The sequence below is a fragment of the Scyliorhinus canicula genome, chromosome 14 (assembly GCF_902713615.1).
Source record: "Scyliorhinus canicula chromosome 14, sScyCan1.1, whole genome shotgun sequence".
Taxonomy (NCBI): Eukaryota; Metazoa; Chordata; class Chondrichthyes; order Carcharhiniformes; family Scyliorhinidae; genus Scyliorhinus; species Scyliorhinus canicula.
The window spans coordinates 27,714,039-27,733,524 of record NC_052159.1 but is presented as its reverse complement, the minus strand read 5'-3'; the positions used below and the strand labels follow the sequence as shown (position 1 = coordinate 27,733,524).

At 48.4% G+C, this 19,486-nt stretch overlaps 1 protein-coding gene across 9 annotated transcripts in view; it reads left to right on the top strand.

Annotated features, from left to right (window-relative positions):
- The first annotated feature begins 224 nt into the window (after positions 1-224).
- The window catches only part of tsga10 (testis specific, 10), a 243,823-nt gene continuing 224,561 nt past the window's right edge, over positions 225-19,486 (top strand). For 4 of the 9 annotated variants that reach the window (XM_038818639.1, XM_038818640.1, XM_038818637.1 and 1 more), the window contains exon 1: positions 1,165-1,231. In XM_038818639.1, the coding sequence (XP_038674567.1) occupies positions 1,169-1,231 (63 nt within the window). In that variant the 5' untranslated portion in view covers positions 1,165-1,168. The other 5 variants (XM_038818645.1, XM_038818643.1, XM_038818648.1 and 2 more) reach the window with 4 other exon arrangements.

Genomic DNA, 19,486 nt, shown 5'->3' with positions numbered 1-19,486 from the left:
TTATTTCTGCCGCGTTTAGTGGACTGTTACTGGCCATGGAACAGCAGGTTTTATTCATCTATAAAGTAAGAGATGTTCTGAATTGAGTGGCATTTGAATGGGAAGCAGGAGGGCGACGCCAGGAACATCCTCGAGACGGCATCGCGGGCCTGCCGGTTGTCAAGGACGCCGCGTTACTAGGCAACCGGCGCCGCAGCCGGCCGGGCGGAGCTAACGGCCCACGGCTCTCCCCCCCTTCTTTCTTCTTGTCGCCGTTTGCACCATAACTCCCCGATTAAAGCAGCCGAGACAAAGGTCCGAGCGACTTCTGAAGAGGACGAGGCAGTAGGGCGGAAGGTAAGGAACAGAAAGATCCAGAACCCATTCAAGCCGAGTAGCCGACCCTGTCCCCAAACCCCGCCCCCAACAGCGATTGGTTAAAACGGCCGGGGACTATTGCTGATTGGTTCTTTGGGGGCCGGGCATTCCCTCTTGCCCCGCCCCTTCGCGCGGGAGACCTGGTGGCTGCGGGTGGGGGCGGGGCGAGGGGAGGAGTGCGCAGGCGCAGCCGCTCATCGGCTGCCCAGCCGGCCCGCAGGTGTGACTCTCACCTGAGCGTCGACAAGTTAAGTTGCTCCAGTGTGAGGAGCCAGAGGTTTGTGCTGATGGTTATATTTCTTTAAATACAAGAAAGTGTGTAGATATCCCATGCCGTGCCAGCTCGGCGTGCACCATGGAGAGAGCGAGGTCTTTCGGTCTAGCCGTTGGTGTGTGCTCGTTTTTTGTTTGTTGTTGTTAAAAAGTTGACATGGCAGATTATGTGTGTGTAGGTCCCACCCTGCTCTGAGTTTCTCTCTTTCCTCCCCTCTCCCTCCTTTCAGCCTCTTTTCCCACCTCACCCCCCCCCCCCCCCTGATGTCACAATGCCACACCACCTGTGGGACGGGTGAGAGCCGACAGCTGGGGGTCAGCTTGAAGGGGGTGTGGTGGGTGGGAGGGAGGGAGGGGTGTTGGTTCGACTCGGCCGGAAGGTTTTAAGAAAATACACCCGATACCACCCACCCGTCATCAAAACCCACCCTGGCGAAGGCACATCTCACCGCTCTCCCTCCAGCATGTCTTCAGAGTTGCCTCCGCGCAGGTGGAGTTGGGCAGCCTGTGACTTCAAGGTAGACCTGTAACTATATACATGGATATGAGTTTTACAACAACAGAAAAACAGCAACCCAAGCTGTCCGAATTCAACTCCACGGTAACCCTTCCACTACTTCCCATCCTCAAGATATTTGTTTTATGAACATCCGGCAATTCTCAAAGCATCTTTTAAAAAATACCCTCCCCCTCCCCCAACTTAATTAATACTGCATTGCTTTTTAATGACCCCGCTCCTCGTTTCCGAAATGAGACAGACCGTTTACACGTAAATCTGAACCAACTTTTTTTTTAAAGGATGCCTCAACAAAAGAGTTTGCACAGCATCTATTGAAACAATCATAAAAGCCACTGGTTGCTATAGCAACGGCTTACCCCATGGCTATTTTCTCAGGATAAGCTAGGTTAAGGAAACTTCTTCCTCATTCAAAGAAAACGTCTTTTAATAAAAAAACTGATCTCGATTCAATGGCCAGCTAAACTGAATTTCTAATTTAATTAACGTGCCTCTTTTGTGTAAATAAGTGTGTCAAGGTGCAGGGTACTGGGTTTCATAAATGCAAAAGCAAAGAGGCAATGTTACACCTATAAAAAGGTTGTGTTTTTTTTTAAAACAGAAAATGGGTGCAGATTTGGATATCCTATCTGGATTAGTAATCTAGCAACTGTAGTTCAATCCCACCATAACTGTATCAAAACCTGGATATAAAAAGTTTGTGATGGTGACTTATTTTTGTTTCAAAAAGGAAACTAATTGAGTTGGTCTGCAGATATGAAAGATATCTCATCAAATGTCCGTTCAGTCCATACAGAACTCCTCCTCTGCATCTCCAATCTTTGGATGTTCATTGCCATGCTTTGCCACCTCCACCCCCCCCCCCCCCCCCCCCCCCCCCAATATCCATCTTGTGCTGTTTTAAGTTCCTTTAATTCTCAACATAGAACAGCACAGAACAGGCCCTTCGGCCCTCGATGTTGTGCCGAGCAATGATCACCCTACTCAAACCCACGTATCCACCCTATACCCGTAACCCAACAACCCCCCCCTTAACCTTACATTTTAGGACACTACGGGCAATTTAGCATGGCCAATCCACCTAACCCGCACATCTTTGGACTGTGGGAGGAAACCGAGCACCCGGAGGAAACCCACGCACACACGGGGAGGACGTGCAGACTCCGCACAGACAGTGACCCAGCCAGGAGAGTGGCTGAGGAGACAGTGGAGAGATTTTAGCCCTAACTAAAAGGTCAGATTCAACCTACATGTGCAGAGCACAAGGCCGGTTTCATGGTGGTGTTTTTTTAAATAATGGAAACTAGATGTCTTTAGCAAGGCCAGCATTTATTGTTTATCCCGTTTTGTTCCTGAGAAGATACTGTGAACCACTTCCTTGAACCACTGCAGTCAGTGTAATGTACACCCCTAGTACTGTTGGGTGTGCCAGAATTTTGACCTCGTGATGCCCTCCCAGCCGGCTTACCCACTCTTCCAACTTCTTCCACTCTTCCAATTTCTTCCATCGGGCAGGAGATATAATAGTCCGAGAACACACAAACAAATTCAAAAACAGCTTCTTCCCTGCTGTTACCAGATTCCTAAATGACCCTCTGATGGACTGACCTGATTATACAACACTCCTGTATGCTTCACCCGATGTCTGTGTCTATGTATTTACATTGTGTATCTTGTGTTGCCCTATTTATATTTTTATTTTACTTTCATGTACTAAATGATCTGTTTGAGCTGCTCGTGGAAAAATACTTTTCACTGTACCTTGGTACATGTGATAATAAACAAATCCAATTTATATTCTTTCATGGAATTTGGGCATTGCTGGCTAGACCAGCACTTGTTGCTTATTCCTAGTTGGTGGTGGTGAGACACCTTCATTTAAAAAAAATTTAGAGTACCCAATTCTTTTTTCCAATTAAGGGGCAATTTAGCATGGCTAATCCACCTATTCTGCACATCGTTCGGGTTGTGGGAGTGAAACCCACGCAGACACTGGAGAATGTGCAAACTTCACTCGGACAGTGACTCAGACCTGCAATTGAACCTGGGACCTCAGTGCTGTGAGGCAATCTGCGGGTGGGTAGTGGGCGGGTGTCGGGAGAGTCGCAGAACAATGAGTTGTGGGGTTCCGATTGCAGGCAGAAGACCCCAATAGCTTTTAAGAATGCCGGCCGCAGGCAGTCCCCGATAGTTTGCGGCATCTCAGGGGGCAGCGCGATGCTGGACTGTGTGCTGGTCACTGCGTAGGGGGTTTGGGGACATGGTTTGATTGGCGTCCACGTCCCAGCTTGGAGCTCCGCTCTGGTGCTCATCCTCTGCCCAGTGCTCGACTTGTCTCCTGCCGCCAATCGACAATATGTGACCTGTGGCTCCATGGTCAAGCTGTTCAACGGCTGGCAGAACGTCCCCTTGCACTCCCACAACGTGAAATTCTCATTGGGAAGTGGGCAGCAGTCTGTGACTGGGGTGGAGGCAGCTACTGGAGAGTGAGAAAGAAGCCAAGCCAGGCTTGTGGCGAGGAATACCGATAAAACAAGGCCAGTCAATAGGGCTGACACCTGTTAACACTGGAAAAGACTTACACAGTCATAACTTTGTGTCGCCACTCTCTGGAAACCAGGAAGTTACTGCTTTTGGTAAGAATGGAGCAGGAGATTACTTGGATGGTAGGATAATGTAATGCAGTGGAACCAGTAAAAAATAGTGTGACATTGTAAGTGTTTGACAAGTTACTTCATTTCATCTAAAGTCATAGTTTGTAAAGTAAAAACAAGATTATACTTTTTTTTAAAAAATAATTTTTATTGAGAAATTTTGATTTTATACAACATTGACGCACCTTAGTAAAATACCGAAAATAACAATAATATTAACAATCATATACATTCGCCCCATCCCCATGAACAACCCAGCATTTTAACAACAACGCAAATTAACACACTATAAAGTTACAGAATAAACACTACAATAATGCACACCCCCCCCCCCCCCCCCCCCCCCCCCCCCCCCCCCGGGTTGCTGCTGCTATTGACCCAGTTACCTATCTCTGAGCCAGGAAGTCCAGAAAAGGCTGCCATCGTTTATAGAACCCTTGTATTGATCCTCTCAGGGCAAATTTGACCTTTTCCAATTTTATAAATCCCGCCATGTCACTGATCCAGGTCTCCACACTTGGGGGCCTTGCATCCTTCCATTGTAACAGAATCCTTCGACGGGCTACTAGGGACGCAAAGGCCAGGACACCGGCCTCTTTCGCCTCCTGCACTCCCGGCTCTACCGCAACTCCAAAAATCGCGAGTCCCCACCCTGGTTTGACCCTGGATCCAACCACCCTCGACACCGTCCCCGCCACCCCCTTCCAGAATTCTTCCAGTGCTGGGCATGCCCAGAACATATGGGCGTGGTTCGCAGGACTCCCCGAACATCTGGTGCACCTGTCCGCACCCCCGAAGAACCTACTCATCCTAGTCCCGGACATGTGGGCCCGGTGCAGCACCTTAAATTGGATGAGACTAAGCCTCGCACATGAGGAGGAAGAGTTGACTCTCTCCAAGGCATCTGCCCAAGTCCCGTCCTCTATCTGCTCCCCGAGTTCCTCCTCCCATTTAGCCTTCAGCTCCTCCACTGACGACTCCTCCACCTCCTGCATTACCTTATAGATGTCAGACACCTTCCCCTCTCCTACCCACACCCCCGAAAGCACTCTGTCCATCGTCCCCTGCGAGGGCAGCAAAGGGAATCCCTCTACCTGTCGCCTAGCAAACGCCTTTACCTGCAGGTATCTGAACATGTTCCCCTGGGGAAGGCCAAATTTATCTTCCAGTTCCCCCAGGCCCGCAAACCTCCCGCCAATAAACAGGTCCCTCAATTTGCTGATGCCCGCCCTTTGCCACCCCCTGAATCCCCCATCCGTGTTCCCCGGGATGAACCGATGGTTGCCACCCAGTGGAGCCTCCATCGAGCCCCCTGTTTCCCCCCCGATGCCGTCTCCATTGTTCCCAGATTCTTAGGGTCGCTGCCACCACCGGGCTCGTGGTAAACCTCTTAGGGGAGAGCGGCAACGGTGCCGTTACCATGGCACCCAGGCTCGTACCTCTACATGACGCTATCTCCATTCTTTTCCACGCCGCCCCTCCCCCCTCCATCACCCATTTACGCACCATTGACACATTGGCTGCCCAATAGTACCCCAGAAGGTTGGGCAGTGCCAGCCCACCTCCATCCCTTCCTCGCTCCAGGAACAAAGATTATACTTTTTATCTATACTTGTTTAAATTTCTAAAGACATGGGAATATATTGAAAACAAAGTTTGTGTGTAAATGTAAGGATGCACAAGTTCAACTGAAATTATTTTAATTTTCAGTAGTAAAAAGTCATAAACTTAGAAAAATCAGGTATTGGAAATAAAGTTTCAAAGTAAACAAAAAAAATTGCCGGTTAAATATGAACGATAGACTCTTCCTGCCAGAGGCAGTGGCAGAGAGAAGGTCACGCACCCAGCACGTACACTGATACCATGCGCCCTGTGCGTCTATGCTTTGGGTGTGAAATCATGATGGAGAGATTTGTCTATTATGTAGCTACCAGCAAGCAACAGGACAGTGTGAAGAAATGATGATGAATTATTTGTAATAAGGAAGAGTGGGCCAGAGATACAAACAGGCCGAGGTCTCACAATTGAATCTGCTGGAGAGAGCTTCACAGGAGAGTTCACAGCAGGACAAAACAGTGCTGGTGTGAGTTGATCCAGAACTCCAGTCTGGTGAACAACTCATTAAGAAGAAACTGAAATCAGGGACAAAGCAATATAAAAATGATTTCTTGAAGTATGGCTGCAAATCAGGATGCAAAGCCCATGTGTGTTACATGTGGGGAAGTACTGGCAAATGGAACCTCAAATATTCAAAGGCATTTGAAGACTAAGCATGGCGAGTTTGAGGACAAACCTTTTGACTTTTCTCAAAGGATCAGCAAAAACTTAAATCATCAGCTGAAGTCCTTAGCAGAAATGTAACATTGAATGACTAAGCAAATGAGATTATGAGGACCAAGCAGGCTCACTTGCCGCATTAAAGGTAAGGAATAATGGTGGGTCGCTAAGATTGGCGGCAAGCGTCGCAAACCTCCGGCCGGCGTGAGTCCTGAAGGTCCGACGGTTGTTTAAAGTGGGTCCCCCAGGGAAAATGTTTTTGAAAAACACTGCTGTAAAGGATATAAGTAACATCCCAGAAATAGTTGGAAAGGAGCGAAGAGCTCCACAAAGTACATTCAAGAGAGAAGTAGTATTTAGAAAATTGTTGGAACTGCGGATTGACAAGTCTCTGGGTCCTGATGGATTGCATCCTAGGGTCTTGAAAGAAGTGACTAGTATGATGGTTGATGAATGGGTAGCACGTGATTAGCACAGTTGCTTCATAGCTCCAGGGTCCCGGGTTCGATTCCCGGCTTGGGTCACTGTCTGTGCGGAGTCTGCACGTTCTCCCCGTGTCTGCGTGGATTTCCTCCCACAGTCCAAAGATGTGCAGGTTAGGTGGATTGGCCATGATAAATTGCCTTTAGTGTCCAAAAAGGTGGGGATAAGGTGGAGGCTTGGGCTTAAATAGGGTGCTCTTTCCCAATAGCTGGTGCAAGCTGGAGGCAAAATGGCCTCCATCTGCACTGTAAATTCTATGATGATTCTATAATTTCCAAAATTCACCAGATTCGGGCAATGTTCCTTTAGATTGAAACTCCTTTAGTCAAAAAGGTAGAGAGACCAAAAGCAGGCTAGGGCCAGTTAGCTTAACATCCATTATAAGGAAAATGCTAGAAGCTATTATTAAAGATGTTACAATAGAAAATTTCATGACAATCAGGCAGAGTCAACAAGTTTTGTTGAAAGGGGAATCATGTTTAACCGATTTATTGGAATTTTTGAATAACTGATGCTGTCGACAAAGGTTGGTGGATATACTGTACTCAAGTTTTGCAGAAGGCATTTGATAAGGTGTCTCAAAGAATATTGTGGGGGGGAAAGAATGCTTGTGGTGTAGGGGGTAACGCGTAAATAGAAGATTTGCTAGCTAACACGAAACAGTAGGTGTAAATGGGTAATGTGATGAGTGTTGTGCCACAGGGATCCGTGCTGGGGTCTCAAGGTCTCTAAAGGTAGCAGGGTAGCATGGTGGTTAGCATAAATGCTTCACAGCTCCAGGGTCCCAGGTTCGATTCCCGGCTGGGTCACTGTCTGTGTGGAGTCTGCACGTCCTCCCCCTGTGTGCGTGGGTTTCCTCCGGGTGCTCCGGTTTCCTCCCACAGTCCAAAGATGTGCGGGTTAGGTGGATTGGCCATGCTAAATTGCCCGTAGTGTCCTAATAAAAGTAAGGTTAAGGGGGGGGTTGTTGGGTTACGGGTATAGAGTGGATACGTGGGTTTGAGTAGGGTGATCATGGCTCGGCACAACATTGAGGGCCGAAGGGCCTGTTCTGTGCTGTACTGTTCTATGTTCTATGTTCAACTCTACAATTTATATAAATGGTTTTGATAAAGGGGCCTATGGTATGGTTGCTAAATTTTCTGATGATTCAAAGATAGATAAGTTCTGAAGGGGCAGCACGGTAGCATTGTGGATAGCACAATTGCTTCACAGCTCCAAGGTCCCAGGTTCGATTCCGGCTTGGGTTACAGTCTGTGCGGAGTCTGCACGTTCTCACCGTGTGTGCATGGGTTTCCTCCGGGTGCTCCGGTTTCCTCCCACAGTCCAAAGATGTGCAGGTTAGGTGGATTGGCCATGATAAATTGCCCTTAGTGTCCAAAATTGCCCTTCGTGTTGGGTTGGGTTACTGCGTTATGGGGATAGGGTGGAGGTATTGACCTTGGGTAGGGTGCTCTTTCCAGGAGCCGGTGCAGACCCGATGGGCTGAATGGCCTCCTTCTGCACTGTAAATTCTATGATAATCTATGACATAAGGAGGCTACAAAAGGATATAGTTATTTGAGTGGCCAAAAAATTGTCGAATGGAGGATTTTGGGAAAATTGGATTATAAATATATTGGCCAATTTAAGGGAGTTCTGATTGACTGGAGTACTCCTGTGTTGTTTTTTTAAAAAAACGATTCTGTTTTGCACGTCCTGAGAGCATTTTGCAGCCAGAAGGTGAAATTGACAGAAGAATGTGTTTGTCAGTCTGGCCTAATGCACTGTGGTTCAACTGGGGACAGAGAGTTAATGTACATTCAGTCCCTGGAATGTTAATTTGTTTTTCAGCTTGGGGAGATGATGTCAGTGTGGGTGGAGTTAAGGGAGAGAGAAAGACACTTAAGCTTTTTGGAGAGAAAAGTTGAAGGGTGTGATCTAATGGCCATGCCCATTTCTGGACACAATGCGGCTGGTAACCTGGCTTGTTACGCCTTGTGAGAGCTAATGGGATCTCGGGAGGCATCACAATCTGGATCTGCCCACCCCAGTGGGCAGAACCCAGATTTGCTTATTTAAGTGAGTAGTTAGCCTCACTTGAATATGTCTACGCCTGATTTGGTGCGTGGGTGGTGGGGGGTTCTCCCAGTTCTTCCACTGACAGGGCCCAAGTGGCATCTTGCCAGTGCCAGGGATGGAGCTCAGGGGGTGCCCTTGTGAGGCAGGCTCGAGGACCCCCAAACCGATAACCTGGGGTTTTGGGGGGGGCGGGGTCCAGAGGCTGTGTTGGGAGGTTGAGAGATTGGGGCACCATGATCTCTTCCTACATTGGTGAGTGGAGCTCCTCCATTATTCTTTTCAGATTTGAAGTTAAAAAGATTAATATTGTATTAAACAATATACAATTAAAATACAAAGCCCTGATTTCTTTTCATGCAATGACCCTGGTGCGAATCATTATTTCCACACAGTCTTATAAAATAAATTAACATATAGGGATTTTGATGCCGTATCCTAGCCACTGTTTTTTAATAAATTAAGGGGCAATTTAGCGTGGCCAATCCACCTAACCTGCACATCTTTGGGTTGTGGGGTGAAACCCACGCTGACATGGGGAGAATGAGCAAACTCCACACAGACAGTGACCCAGGGCCGGGATTCGAAACCGAGTACTCAGCGCTGCAGTTCCAGTGCTAACCACTGCGCCACATGCTGCCCGTCCTGCACCACGTGCCGTCCCGCCTATCCACTGTTGAGGTCAGTCTGAGATCGTAATGGAGTAAAATGTGAGGTTGTCAATTTTGGTAGGACAAATGAAAAAGAAACATTATCTAAATGGTGAGGGATTACAGCGCTCTGAGATGCAGTGGGATCTGGATGTTCCAGTATTTGAATCACAAAATGCTAGTATGCAGGTGCAGAAAGTAATTGGTAAAGCGCATAGAGTAGTATTATTTATTGCGAGGGGAATTTAATTCTAGAGTAGGGAGGTTATGCTTCAGTTATATAGGGTATTGATGTTACCATATCTAGATTCCTGTGTACAGAATTTGTTGTCTTATTTAAGGAATATGTAAATGCATTGTAAGCAGTTCAGTAACGTTATACTGGATGAATACCTGGAATGGGCAGGTTGTCTTATGACGAAAGGTTAGACAGGCTAGACTTGTATCCGCTGAATCTCTCAACCTCCCAACACAGCCTCTGGACCCTGCCCCCCCAAAACCCCACGTTATCGGTTTGGGGGTCCTCGAGCCTGCCTCACAGGCAAGATGCCACCTGGGCCCTGTCAGTGGCACTACCTGGGAGAACCCCCCCACCACCCACGCACCAAATCAGGCGTAGACATATTCAAGTGAGGCTAACTACTCACTAGAAGGGTAGGAGGCAACTTGATTGAACATATAGGATCCTGAGGAGACAGAGTGGATGTGGAAAGGATGGTTCCTCTTGTGGGAGAATTTAGAACAGGGGGCCACTGATTTAAAATACGGGGTTGCGACAGAGAGTGCGGGAGAAGTGGAGTGGAGACCTGGAGCAAAGTCAGGGGCTGAGCGCTCGGGAGCGAGCAGCGAAGAGAGAGGTCCCGCTCCTCCCCCCTCCGGTAGTGACCACGATGTGAGCGGCACACAAAGGAGGACTCCCGGCCCGATTAGAAGCTTCTCTCTTGACCTTCATGACCTGTTGAGAGAGAGAGAAGGGGAAAGAAAAGGAAGGGAACTAACCACAACCACAAAACCGGGCAGACAAATAAAATAAAACCTAAAACCTGAGGTGGACCAGAGCCAGTGAGAGCACGAGAGCAGAGGAGCGGGGGAAGGGAGAGCAACCTCAGGATGGTTTCGGACAATGCTCGGCACAACATCGAGGGCCGAAGGGCCTGTTCTGTGCTGTACTGTTCTATTGGATAAGGAACAGCAGCGTGAAGAGGAAGAGAGGGAGACAGATGGGTAGAGGAAAGAAAAATACCAAAATGAAGGGACGGTGAGATGCAAGTAGCGGCAGCAGTGAGGGAAAAGTGTTGGAGCGGCGGGCAGGCAGGCAGCCCTACGAGACGAGACGGAGGTTCGGGCGAGCCTGGAAGGGAAAAAGGATAGTGGACCAAACAGCAGAGCGGGAGCAGGACGCCGTGACCAGCATCCCTCCTGCACAGGGGGGAGAGTGAAGAAACATAACAAAAAAGGAGCTAAGCATCATAAAGGAGGCGCTCCAGTTGGAGCTCCACGCAATGATGGAGGTGCTGGTGGAGACAACGCACAAAATGCAGCAGACCATCGAAGGCCTGGGAAGGAAAGTGGAGGCGCAGGAGAGAACAATTCTAGAGTTAGAGAGGGCCGCATCGGACCAGAGCAACAGGGTGATAGCCCTGGAAGCCAAGGTGAAAAGGTTGGTAACGTCCCGGGGAACCTAAGAGGGAATGTGTAGGACCAGGAGAATAGGTCAAGATGGCAGAATATTAGAATAGTGGGTCTGCTAGAGGGGATAGAGGGCAAAGACCGAACAGCCTACATCGCCCAAATGCTGGGCAAGCTAGTGGGAAGGGAGGAACTTCTGAACCCCCCAGAAATCCACAGGTTGCTCCGACCCAAGCCCAAAGCCGGGGAGCAGCCCAGAGCGATTATCGCAAGGCTGCACCGGTTCCAAGACCAGGAGAAAATACTAACGTGGGCCCAGCAAAAGAGATCGAGCATGTGGGAAGGGAAGAACATAGGGTGTATCAGGACATTGGGGCGGACCTGGCCAAAAGAAGGGCTGAGTTCAACAAGGCAAAATCAGCACTCCACAAAAGCAAGGTGACATTTGGGATGTTATTCCCGGCCAAACTCTGGGTAACATTTAAGGGGAAAGAGCTGTACTTTAACACCCCAGCGGCGGCTGATGAGTTCGTTAGATTGAACAAACTGGGTGAGGAGCAGCCACAACCGCTATGAAAGCCATGGGGACGGAGAAGGAGGGGAAAATCGGAACAAAGAGCGGAGTGCATACAGCAACAAGGACAATAAGGTCATGAACTGTGCACATGTGTTTTATGTTTTGCGCAGGACTGCTGCCTCGTTTACGGGCTTGTCTCCTTTCTTAATGCGATTGGGGGGGGGGATGGGGATGGGCAGAATGAGTGTGAGAAAAACGGACAGGAGGGCGAGACAAGAGCGAGATGAGGGCCAGTAGGACGAAGGTTAAACAAGGCCAGAGCTGGGTGAATACTGGGAGGAGGGCCACTGTCCTAGCGAGGAGGGCCAGCACGGGAGGGCAAGAAGAAAGGAGGGCCAGGGCCCGCCTCAGGGGAGAGGGAGCACCTGGCACGAGGAGGGGGGCGGAGAACACAGAGGGACGGGGGCTGGGGGGGTGGTGAGGAGTAGGGGGGAGAATGCAAAACAAAGGAGAAGCAAAGAGAAGGGCAAGATAGAAAAGCAGTACAGACACGGACCTCGGCGGGCATGGAACAGAGCGAAGAACCAAGGTTGCGCCACAAGCAGCCACTTGGGAGGGCATGGGGTGAAGGAAGACCCTGGAGGGCGGTGGCACACACCTAGCTGGTGGCCATGTTGGATGCCCCCTAGACAAAAGGAAACCCCGGAGCGCTGGGGCCCGACCCCACGGTGAGAGCGGCGACGCTGGCCATTTTGGTCGGCCCCCGAACAAAGGGAAACCCCGAGGTGCAGGTGTGCTTCCACCAAGTAAGTATCGGTGATCATGCAGGACTGGGGGGGGGGGGGGGGGGGGGGGGGTCAGAAGCTCCCCACCAGGATTGTTGCCTGGAATGTAAAGGGACTCAATGGCCCAGTGAAAATATCCCGAGTCTTCGCCCACCTAAGAAGCCTAAAAGCAGACATAATCTACGTACAGGGTTTGCACCTGTGGGAGAAGGACCGGCTGCTGGTAAAGAAGGGCTGGGTGAGACAGACGTACCATTCATGCTATGGGATGAGGGCTAGGGGGTAGCAATATTAATCAGCAAGAGGACGATGTTTACGGAAACCAAGACCGTTACGGACCCAGTGTGACGGTACCGCATGGTCAACGGTGTCCTAGAAGGGGCACCAGTTGTACGCACCCAACTGGGACGACACAATTCATAAAGAAGACCATGGCGGAAATCCCCGACCTTGACACACACCAACTGATTATGGGGGGGGGGGGGCGACGTTAACTGCGTGCTGGGCCGACTGACCGATGATCAAACCCCAGAACAGGGAAAATGTCCGGCATGGCTAGGGAGCTAGGAGCCTTCATGGAACAGATGAGGACGGTGGACCCATGGAGGTTCCTGCACCCGGGAGAAAAGGAGTTCTTGTTCTTTTCACAGGTGCATAAGGTATACACCCATATCGACTTCTTTGCAGTGGGGAAATTGGTGCTTCCAGGGATCACTGGAAGGGAATACTCTGCGATCGTTATTTCCGACCATGCTCCACACTATCTGGATGTGAGGTTGGAGACAGGCCAGGCCCAGTGCCCCACGTGGAGGCTGGGCACAGACTTCCTGGTCAACAAGGGGGCAGCACGGTAGCACAATGGTTAGCACAGTTGCTTCACAACTCCAGGATCCCAGGTTCAATTCCCGCCTTGGGTCACTGTCTGTGCAGAGTCTGCACGTTCTCCCCGTTTCTGCGTGGGTTTCTTCTGCATGCTCCGGTTTCCTTCCACAGTCTAAAGATGTGCAGGTTACGCTAAATTGCCCTCCAAGTCCAAAAAGGCTAGGTGGGATAACTAGGTTACAGGGATAGGGTGGAGGTATGTGCTTGGGTGGGGTGCTCTTTCCACCCCACCCCGTGGGGGCTGGTGCAGACTTGATGGGCTGAATGGCCTCCTTCTGCACTGTAAATTCTATGAAATTCTAAGGCCTTATGCCAAAAAATATCACGGGCCATAGGCGACTACGTTAATTACAACCAACATTGGGAGGTCTCGCCCTCCATGTTTTGGGAGGCACTGAAGGCCATGATTAGAGGAGAGATCATAGCCTACAAGGCAAGCAGAGGCAGGGTAGAGAGGGTGGCCAGGCAACAGTTAGTGGACTCCATTCTGGAAGTCGATAGAAAATATTCTGAGGCCCGACCATAGGGCTGCTGGCGGAGAGGAAAAAGCTGCAAATGGACTTTTACCTGCTATCCAATAGGAAATCAGTGTACCAACTCCGCCAGACACGGGAGACCTTCTATGAACACTGAGACCAGGCTGGCTGCCTATTGGCTCACCAGCTGAGAAAGCAGTCAGCCACGAGGGAAATAGCGCAGGTTAAGGATAACAGAGGCAGACTGGTATCAGAGCCAAAGGAGGTAAATTGGGCATTTGAGACCTTTTACCGGGGACTGTACACCTCTGAGCCCCCCAATGGGTACGCGGGAATGAAACGGTTCCTGGATGGACTGGTATTACCAATTGTGCGTGAATTACCAGCTGTAAGCACCAATAGACCTGGGAGAGGTCATAGAGAGCATCAGCTCCATGCAGGCGGAGAAGGGACCGGGACCCAACGGGTTCCCGGAGACTTCTGCAAAAAGTCTGTACAAAATCAGTCCTGGCCCCACACCTAAGGGACATGCTCGCAGATTCTCTGGCAAGGGGCACCCTGCCCCCCACACTAGTACAGGCCACAATCTCACTAATACCCAAAAAAGATAAAGACCTGACAGAATCTGGACCATACAGACTCATTTTACAGCTGAACGTGGATGCGAAAATACTCGCAAAGGTCCTGGCTGGAGGGCTGCGTACCAGAGGTGGTCGCAGAGGACCAAAAGGGCTTTGTCAAGGGTAGGCAGCTCATGATGAACAGGTGGCTGCTGAATGTAATAATGACCCCTCCGGAGAGAGAGCACCAGAGGTGATCGTCTCCCTGGACGTAGAAAAGGTCTTCGACAGAGTCGAATGGAACTACCTCCTCAAGGTACTGGAACGGTTTGGGCTAGGAACAGGGTTCACCGCATGGGTGAGGCTCCTGTACAAGGCTCCCAAGGCGATTGTCTGAACTAACGCCACCAGCTGTGAATACTTCCAGCTACAGAGGGGAACAAGACAGGGCTGCCCCCTGTCTCCACTCTTGTTCGCGCTAGCGATCGAACCCCTGGTGATAGCCCTGCATAAGGCTGGAAGAAAATCCAGAGAGGAGACATATAGAGCAGAGTCTCACTCTAAACAGATGACCCACTCTTCTATGCCTCAAAGCCATAGGAAGGACTGAAGGCAATACTGCAAATACTGAGAGTTTGGAAACTTCTCTGGCTACAAACTTAACCTGGGCAGAAGTGAGGCATTCCCAGTGAATGCAAAAGGGGGAGGGACAGAGATAGAGGGGCTCCCGTTCAAAACGGCCCAGAACAGATTCCATTACGTGGGGATCCAGATAGCCAGAAACTGGACACAGATCCACAAGTGGAACCTGACCAGCCTGGTGGAGGAAGTAAGAAAAGAGCTTCAACTCTGGGACTCACTCCCACTCTCCCTGGCGGGAAGAGTGCAGACGATCAAGATGAAGTACTGCCAAGGGTCCTCTTTCTGTTTAGATCCATTCTGATCTTCATCCCCAAGGCCCTTTTCCAAAATGTAGACAGTCTAATCATGGCATTTGTGTGTGTGGGTGGGTGGGTGGGGGGGGGGGGGGGGGGGGGGGTTGGTTAAGAACCCAAGACTTCCCAAACCGACACTGCAAAGAAGAAAAATCAAAGGGGGCTTGGTCTTACCAAACCTACAATACTACCACTGGGCAGCAACAGCAGAAAGAGGGAGGGCATGGGTACAAGAAACTGACACAGATTGGGTACAAATGGAGGAGGCATCCTGTAAAGGAACGACCCTCCGGGCCCTGGCTAAAGCAGCACTCCCATCCTCAGCAAGATACACAACAAGCCACGTTGTGGTAGTGGCCATGCTGAGAACGTGGACCCAGTTGAGACAGCACTTCGGGATAACTAAAATGTCCCCCATGGCCCCATCTGTAGCAATCACAGATTCCCCCAGCCATGCTAGATACCACCTTCAAAAGATGGAGGCGGGATGGGGGCACACTGATGGTTGGGGACTTCTATGTAGGGCACAGACTGGCAACACTTGACGAACTGACGAAGTGGAAATGAGCAAAAGGACAGGAATTGAGACATCTCCAAATAAAACATTCCTCTGCAAAGAGACAGTAGGGTAACCCGGTGTTGCTCGTTATGCTTTCCCTTAATTTGCTCTGTTTTAATTACCTTTGCTCAAGAGTCGGCAGGTATCTTTCTGATACCACCACAGGGTTCAAAGCCGAATACTGATCAATGACTCGATACACCAGTTAGTAAGTTTGAAATCAATACACATTTATTTACACACAGTCAATTATTACTCATGCATAAACTTTATTCGCTAAACTACAACTACTACTAAAGCCTATACTTAGCTTCGAGTGGCCCACTCAGTCACAGGAACAATGGCCGTTGTCCGGTTCTGATACTGCTGGCTTCGAACTGGTATGGAATAGTAGCTAGGAGCGCCTATCTCGTATCGTGCGTTGACTTTAAACTTACTTGGTTGGTGCTTGGCGGGCCTCTCGTCGCTGAGAGCCAAATGCCAAGGTGAGAGTTCTTCCAAGAGCTTTCAAGAGAGCGAACTGACCTTGCGGACTCTGTTTTATAGCCCCCAGGGGTTTTGCGCCCTTCCGGGCGGACCCCGGACTTGGTCCCAATGAATTGGACCATGTCCCAATCGTTCGTATTGATTTTCTCCAATACCGGGGTTGTTCCCTGATCGTTGGGCGGGTCCTATGTAACCGTTGGCCTGCCTTTGTTTTAGCTCCCACTGGCGCCGGGAAGTCTGTCCTGGTCTCGATTGTTTCAATGTTTCTTTTTGTCCCCGGAGATAGCTCATTACTATGCTAATGGCTATTGGTTTCAGTTCTGTCTGGGTTCTGCAAGTCCTAATACACAGGAAACCTTGCACTTGCTTGTTTTCTCTAGTGCTGTCCATTTTTCCCTGCACTCTTTGCGAATGTCCATTTTGGAATCGGGACGTGGCCACCTCAGGTGGCTACACCGGGGTCCCAGAAAACACACCTGCTAGGCACAAGCAGCGCAAAGAGGGGCTATGTGTGAAAATATACGGTCAGCTACTGGACGAGATCAGACAAAATTGGGAGGACTAACTGGGGACAGAGATAGGGTGGGGACTCTGGAGCAAAGCACTGAGCAGGGGCATGAAAAATGTAATGTATACACACAACTGTTTATAAATAAGAGAAAAACCAATAAAAAGATTTAAAAAAAAAAATGGGGTCGCCCATTTAAGACTGAGCTGAGGAAAAATGTTTTTCTCTCAAGGGTTGCAAGATTTTTTGAAATTTCTTCACCAAAAGAAGGTTGAGGCAGTCTGTGAATAATTTTCAGGCAAAAGTAGATAGATTCTTGATGAGCAAGTGGGTTAAAGGTCATCGGGAGTAGGCATGAATGTGAAGTTGAGGTTAAAATTAGATCAGCCATAATCTTATTGAATGGCGGAGCATTAAGTGGCCCACTGCTGCTCCTAATTCATGTGTTCTTGTTATTGTTGCTCCTTTCACCCGCTCTTGTAACCACAGTCTGTCGATGGGTGGTGCAGTTCAGTTCTAATCAGTTGTGGCTTCAAGGGTGCAGAGGGGTTCAGTGCTGGCAATGCCATTAGGTGTCAAGAGTCGGTGTAATGGAGGATTTTTATAAATATTGGCGTCTAAATATTGGGGCTTCTAAATATTGGGACAATGTAAGCATTAAAAGTGTGGGTTATAGTGTGTTTGACTGCAGTGGTCATGTTTTAAAAAAAGAAAAGGATGTTTTGTTCAAAAGGCCTGGGAGCTTCCTGGGAAGGTGAAATTGACCAAAGGAATGTGGTTTTCAGGCTGAACTAATGTACTGTGGTTTGACTGGGGAAAGTCCCTGGGGAGTTCGAGATAATTTGTTTTTCAGCTTGGAGAGATGAGATCGTTGCTGGGTGGAGCAAAGGGTTGCAGGTAGCCATTTTGAAAGCATTGAGAGGATGTTTGTGGAGAAGGCTTTGGAGAGAACAGTCCACAATTCTCTCTCATTAAGATAATTACAAAAGAATAATATGGAAAGTAGAGCAGTCTTGTCTGGGGACGAGGAAGAAGCTGAAATACTACAGGTGAACCAGAGTTATGAAGACATTCAGCCTGAGTCTGAAGGGGTTCTAACAGGAGTTTAAATCTGTTCTGTGAAGTATTACTCTATGCTATGTTGATGTTTAAGATAGATTGAGAGCTGTATGTTTCATGTTGTTTAATGGGAAATTGGTAGTGTTTATAGGGTAATTGTTATATTTGGGTGTGAAGTTAAAAGTTTAATAAAGTGTTGGTATAAATTCCTATTTCTGCATGCAATCACTCCTGGAGTGAATCATTCTTTCTGCATGGTCTTATAAATAAACTAAAAATGGGGCTTTGATCTAGTGTCCTAGCCACTTTTCGGGTCTGGTCTGGGATCGTAATATAGGTAACGAGACTATTTCTTGTTGGAGATGTTCTGTCCTTTAATTTCATGTTTATTCATGTCTGGGACTCTGAATTTGATTTCTGGAGTCCTGGATTTGTCTGCCATTAGGGCTAGGCTTAACTATACCTGCCTGCTCGGTAACTGAACCACTTCAAGTTTGAAGGTACTTTTCCATAGTCTACCCAACATCTACCTGCAATTCCTACCAACTGAGCCTCTTGCTGTATGTCATCCTCCTGCTCGTTTTAGCCACCTTTATTTCAGAGTTTTGGATGCAAGTTCATGCTCTACATTGGGAATTTTTCACTCTACGTTGAATTACATCTGATGTGTTTCTGCTGATTCCCATCCTGCTCAGCATTTGTCTTCCTCTGCAAAAGCCCTGAAATAACCAAGGTGATTCTCCATACCTCTTGGCATTACATTTTCCAAGAGAAAATTGCTAATGTGCTCATACCATTGAGTGCTGCTTGGGGATTGAGGGCCATTGTTGAAGCTGCATGGTGGCTTCCTACCCTTTGTATATCATTGCAATTGTGTCATCATGAAAGGTGACATAGGAGGTGGAGGACAAAAGATAAAATGGTGTTTTCTAGCTGAGCTTCTGTCTCATTGGTCATTTTAAAACTGCATTTTGGTTCACTCGATTGTGAGCTAATCTAAATGTATACTGGGACTTGAAGTGATGTTAGTTAGTGGTATTGGTGCTGATAAATCTGGCTCACTAAGAGCAGTGGCAGAATTGAAGACTTTTTTTGTGTCTGGCACTATAGTAAGCTTTTGGCTTCCATTGTTTTGGAATTCAAGCTAAATGGGTTCCGGTGTAAAAATAGCTCTGGAGCCACGAGAGTTCCTGAGATTATTGTACTGTTGGCCTGTGCCTTTGTGTGGTTATTCATCCGAATTCTACGATCCTTTGCCTTCTGCTGACAGCAGTTTGCCTTTGTTACTGATTGTCCACTTAGCTGTAGAAAGTGCATGGGAAAGGAGGAAACTATAATTCTTGTCAAACAAAATCATGGATTTGTGCAAAGCATATATGAGGGATGCTTAATTTTTGTCTAAAATTATATGCGAGCAGTAGCCCAACTATGAGCAAGCCACTAATATGTGGTTTTATAGTAATAAATGGGAGTAAACAAATACATTTGGATGATCTACCTTCCATTATTGCTAAGTGAGACAAAACAAGTCAAACATGGAGGCAGGAAGTCTAGTTCCAGTGATATTTCTTTCCCACTTTTATAAACTGTGGTGCATTCAAAAGGAAATGGAGGGGAAACAATATGGCAGCTTCCTCATAACCTCTTGATTGTAATTCCACAACTGCAACTGGAGTTGATATAACTTTCCTTTGATATGCAGTGTCAACAAAAATCAAAGCACATGATTTTCAGCTACACTAGTATCAAGACCTCTGCATAAAATGTCTATCTGGTTTTCAGTATGTGCAGGTAGGTGCACATGGTATGTTGGACATTAGT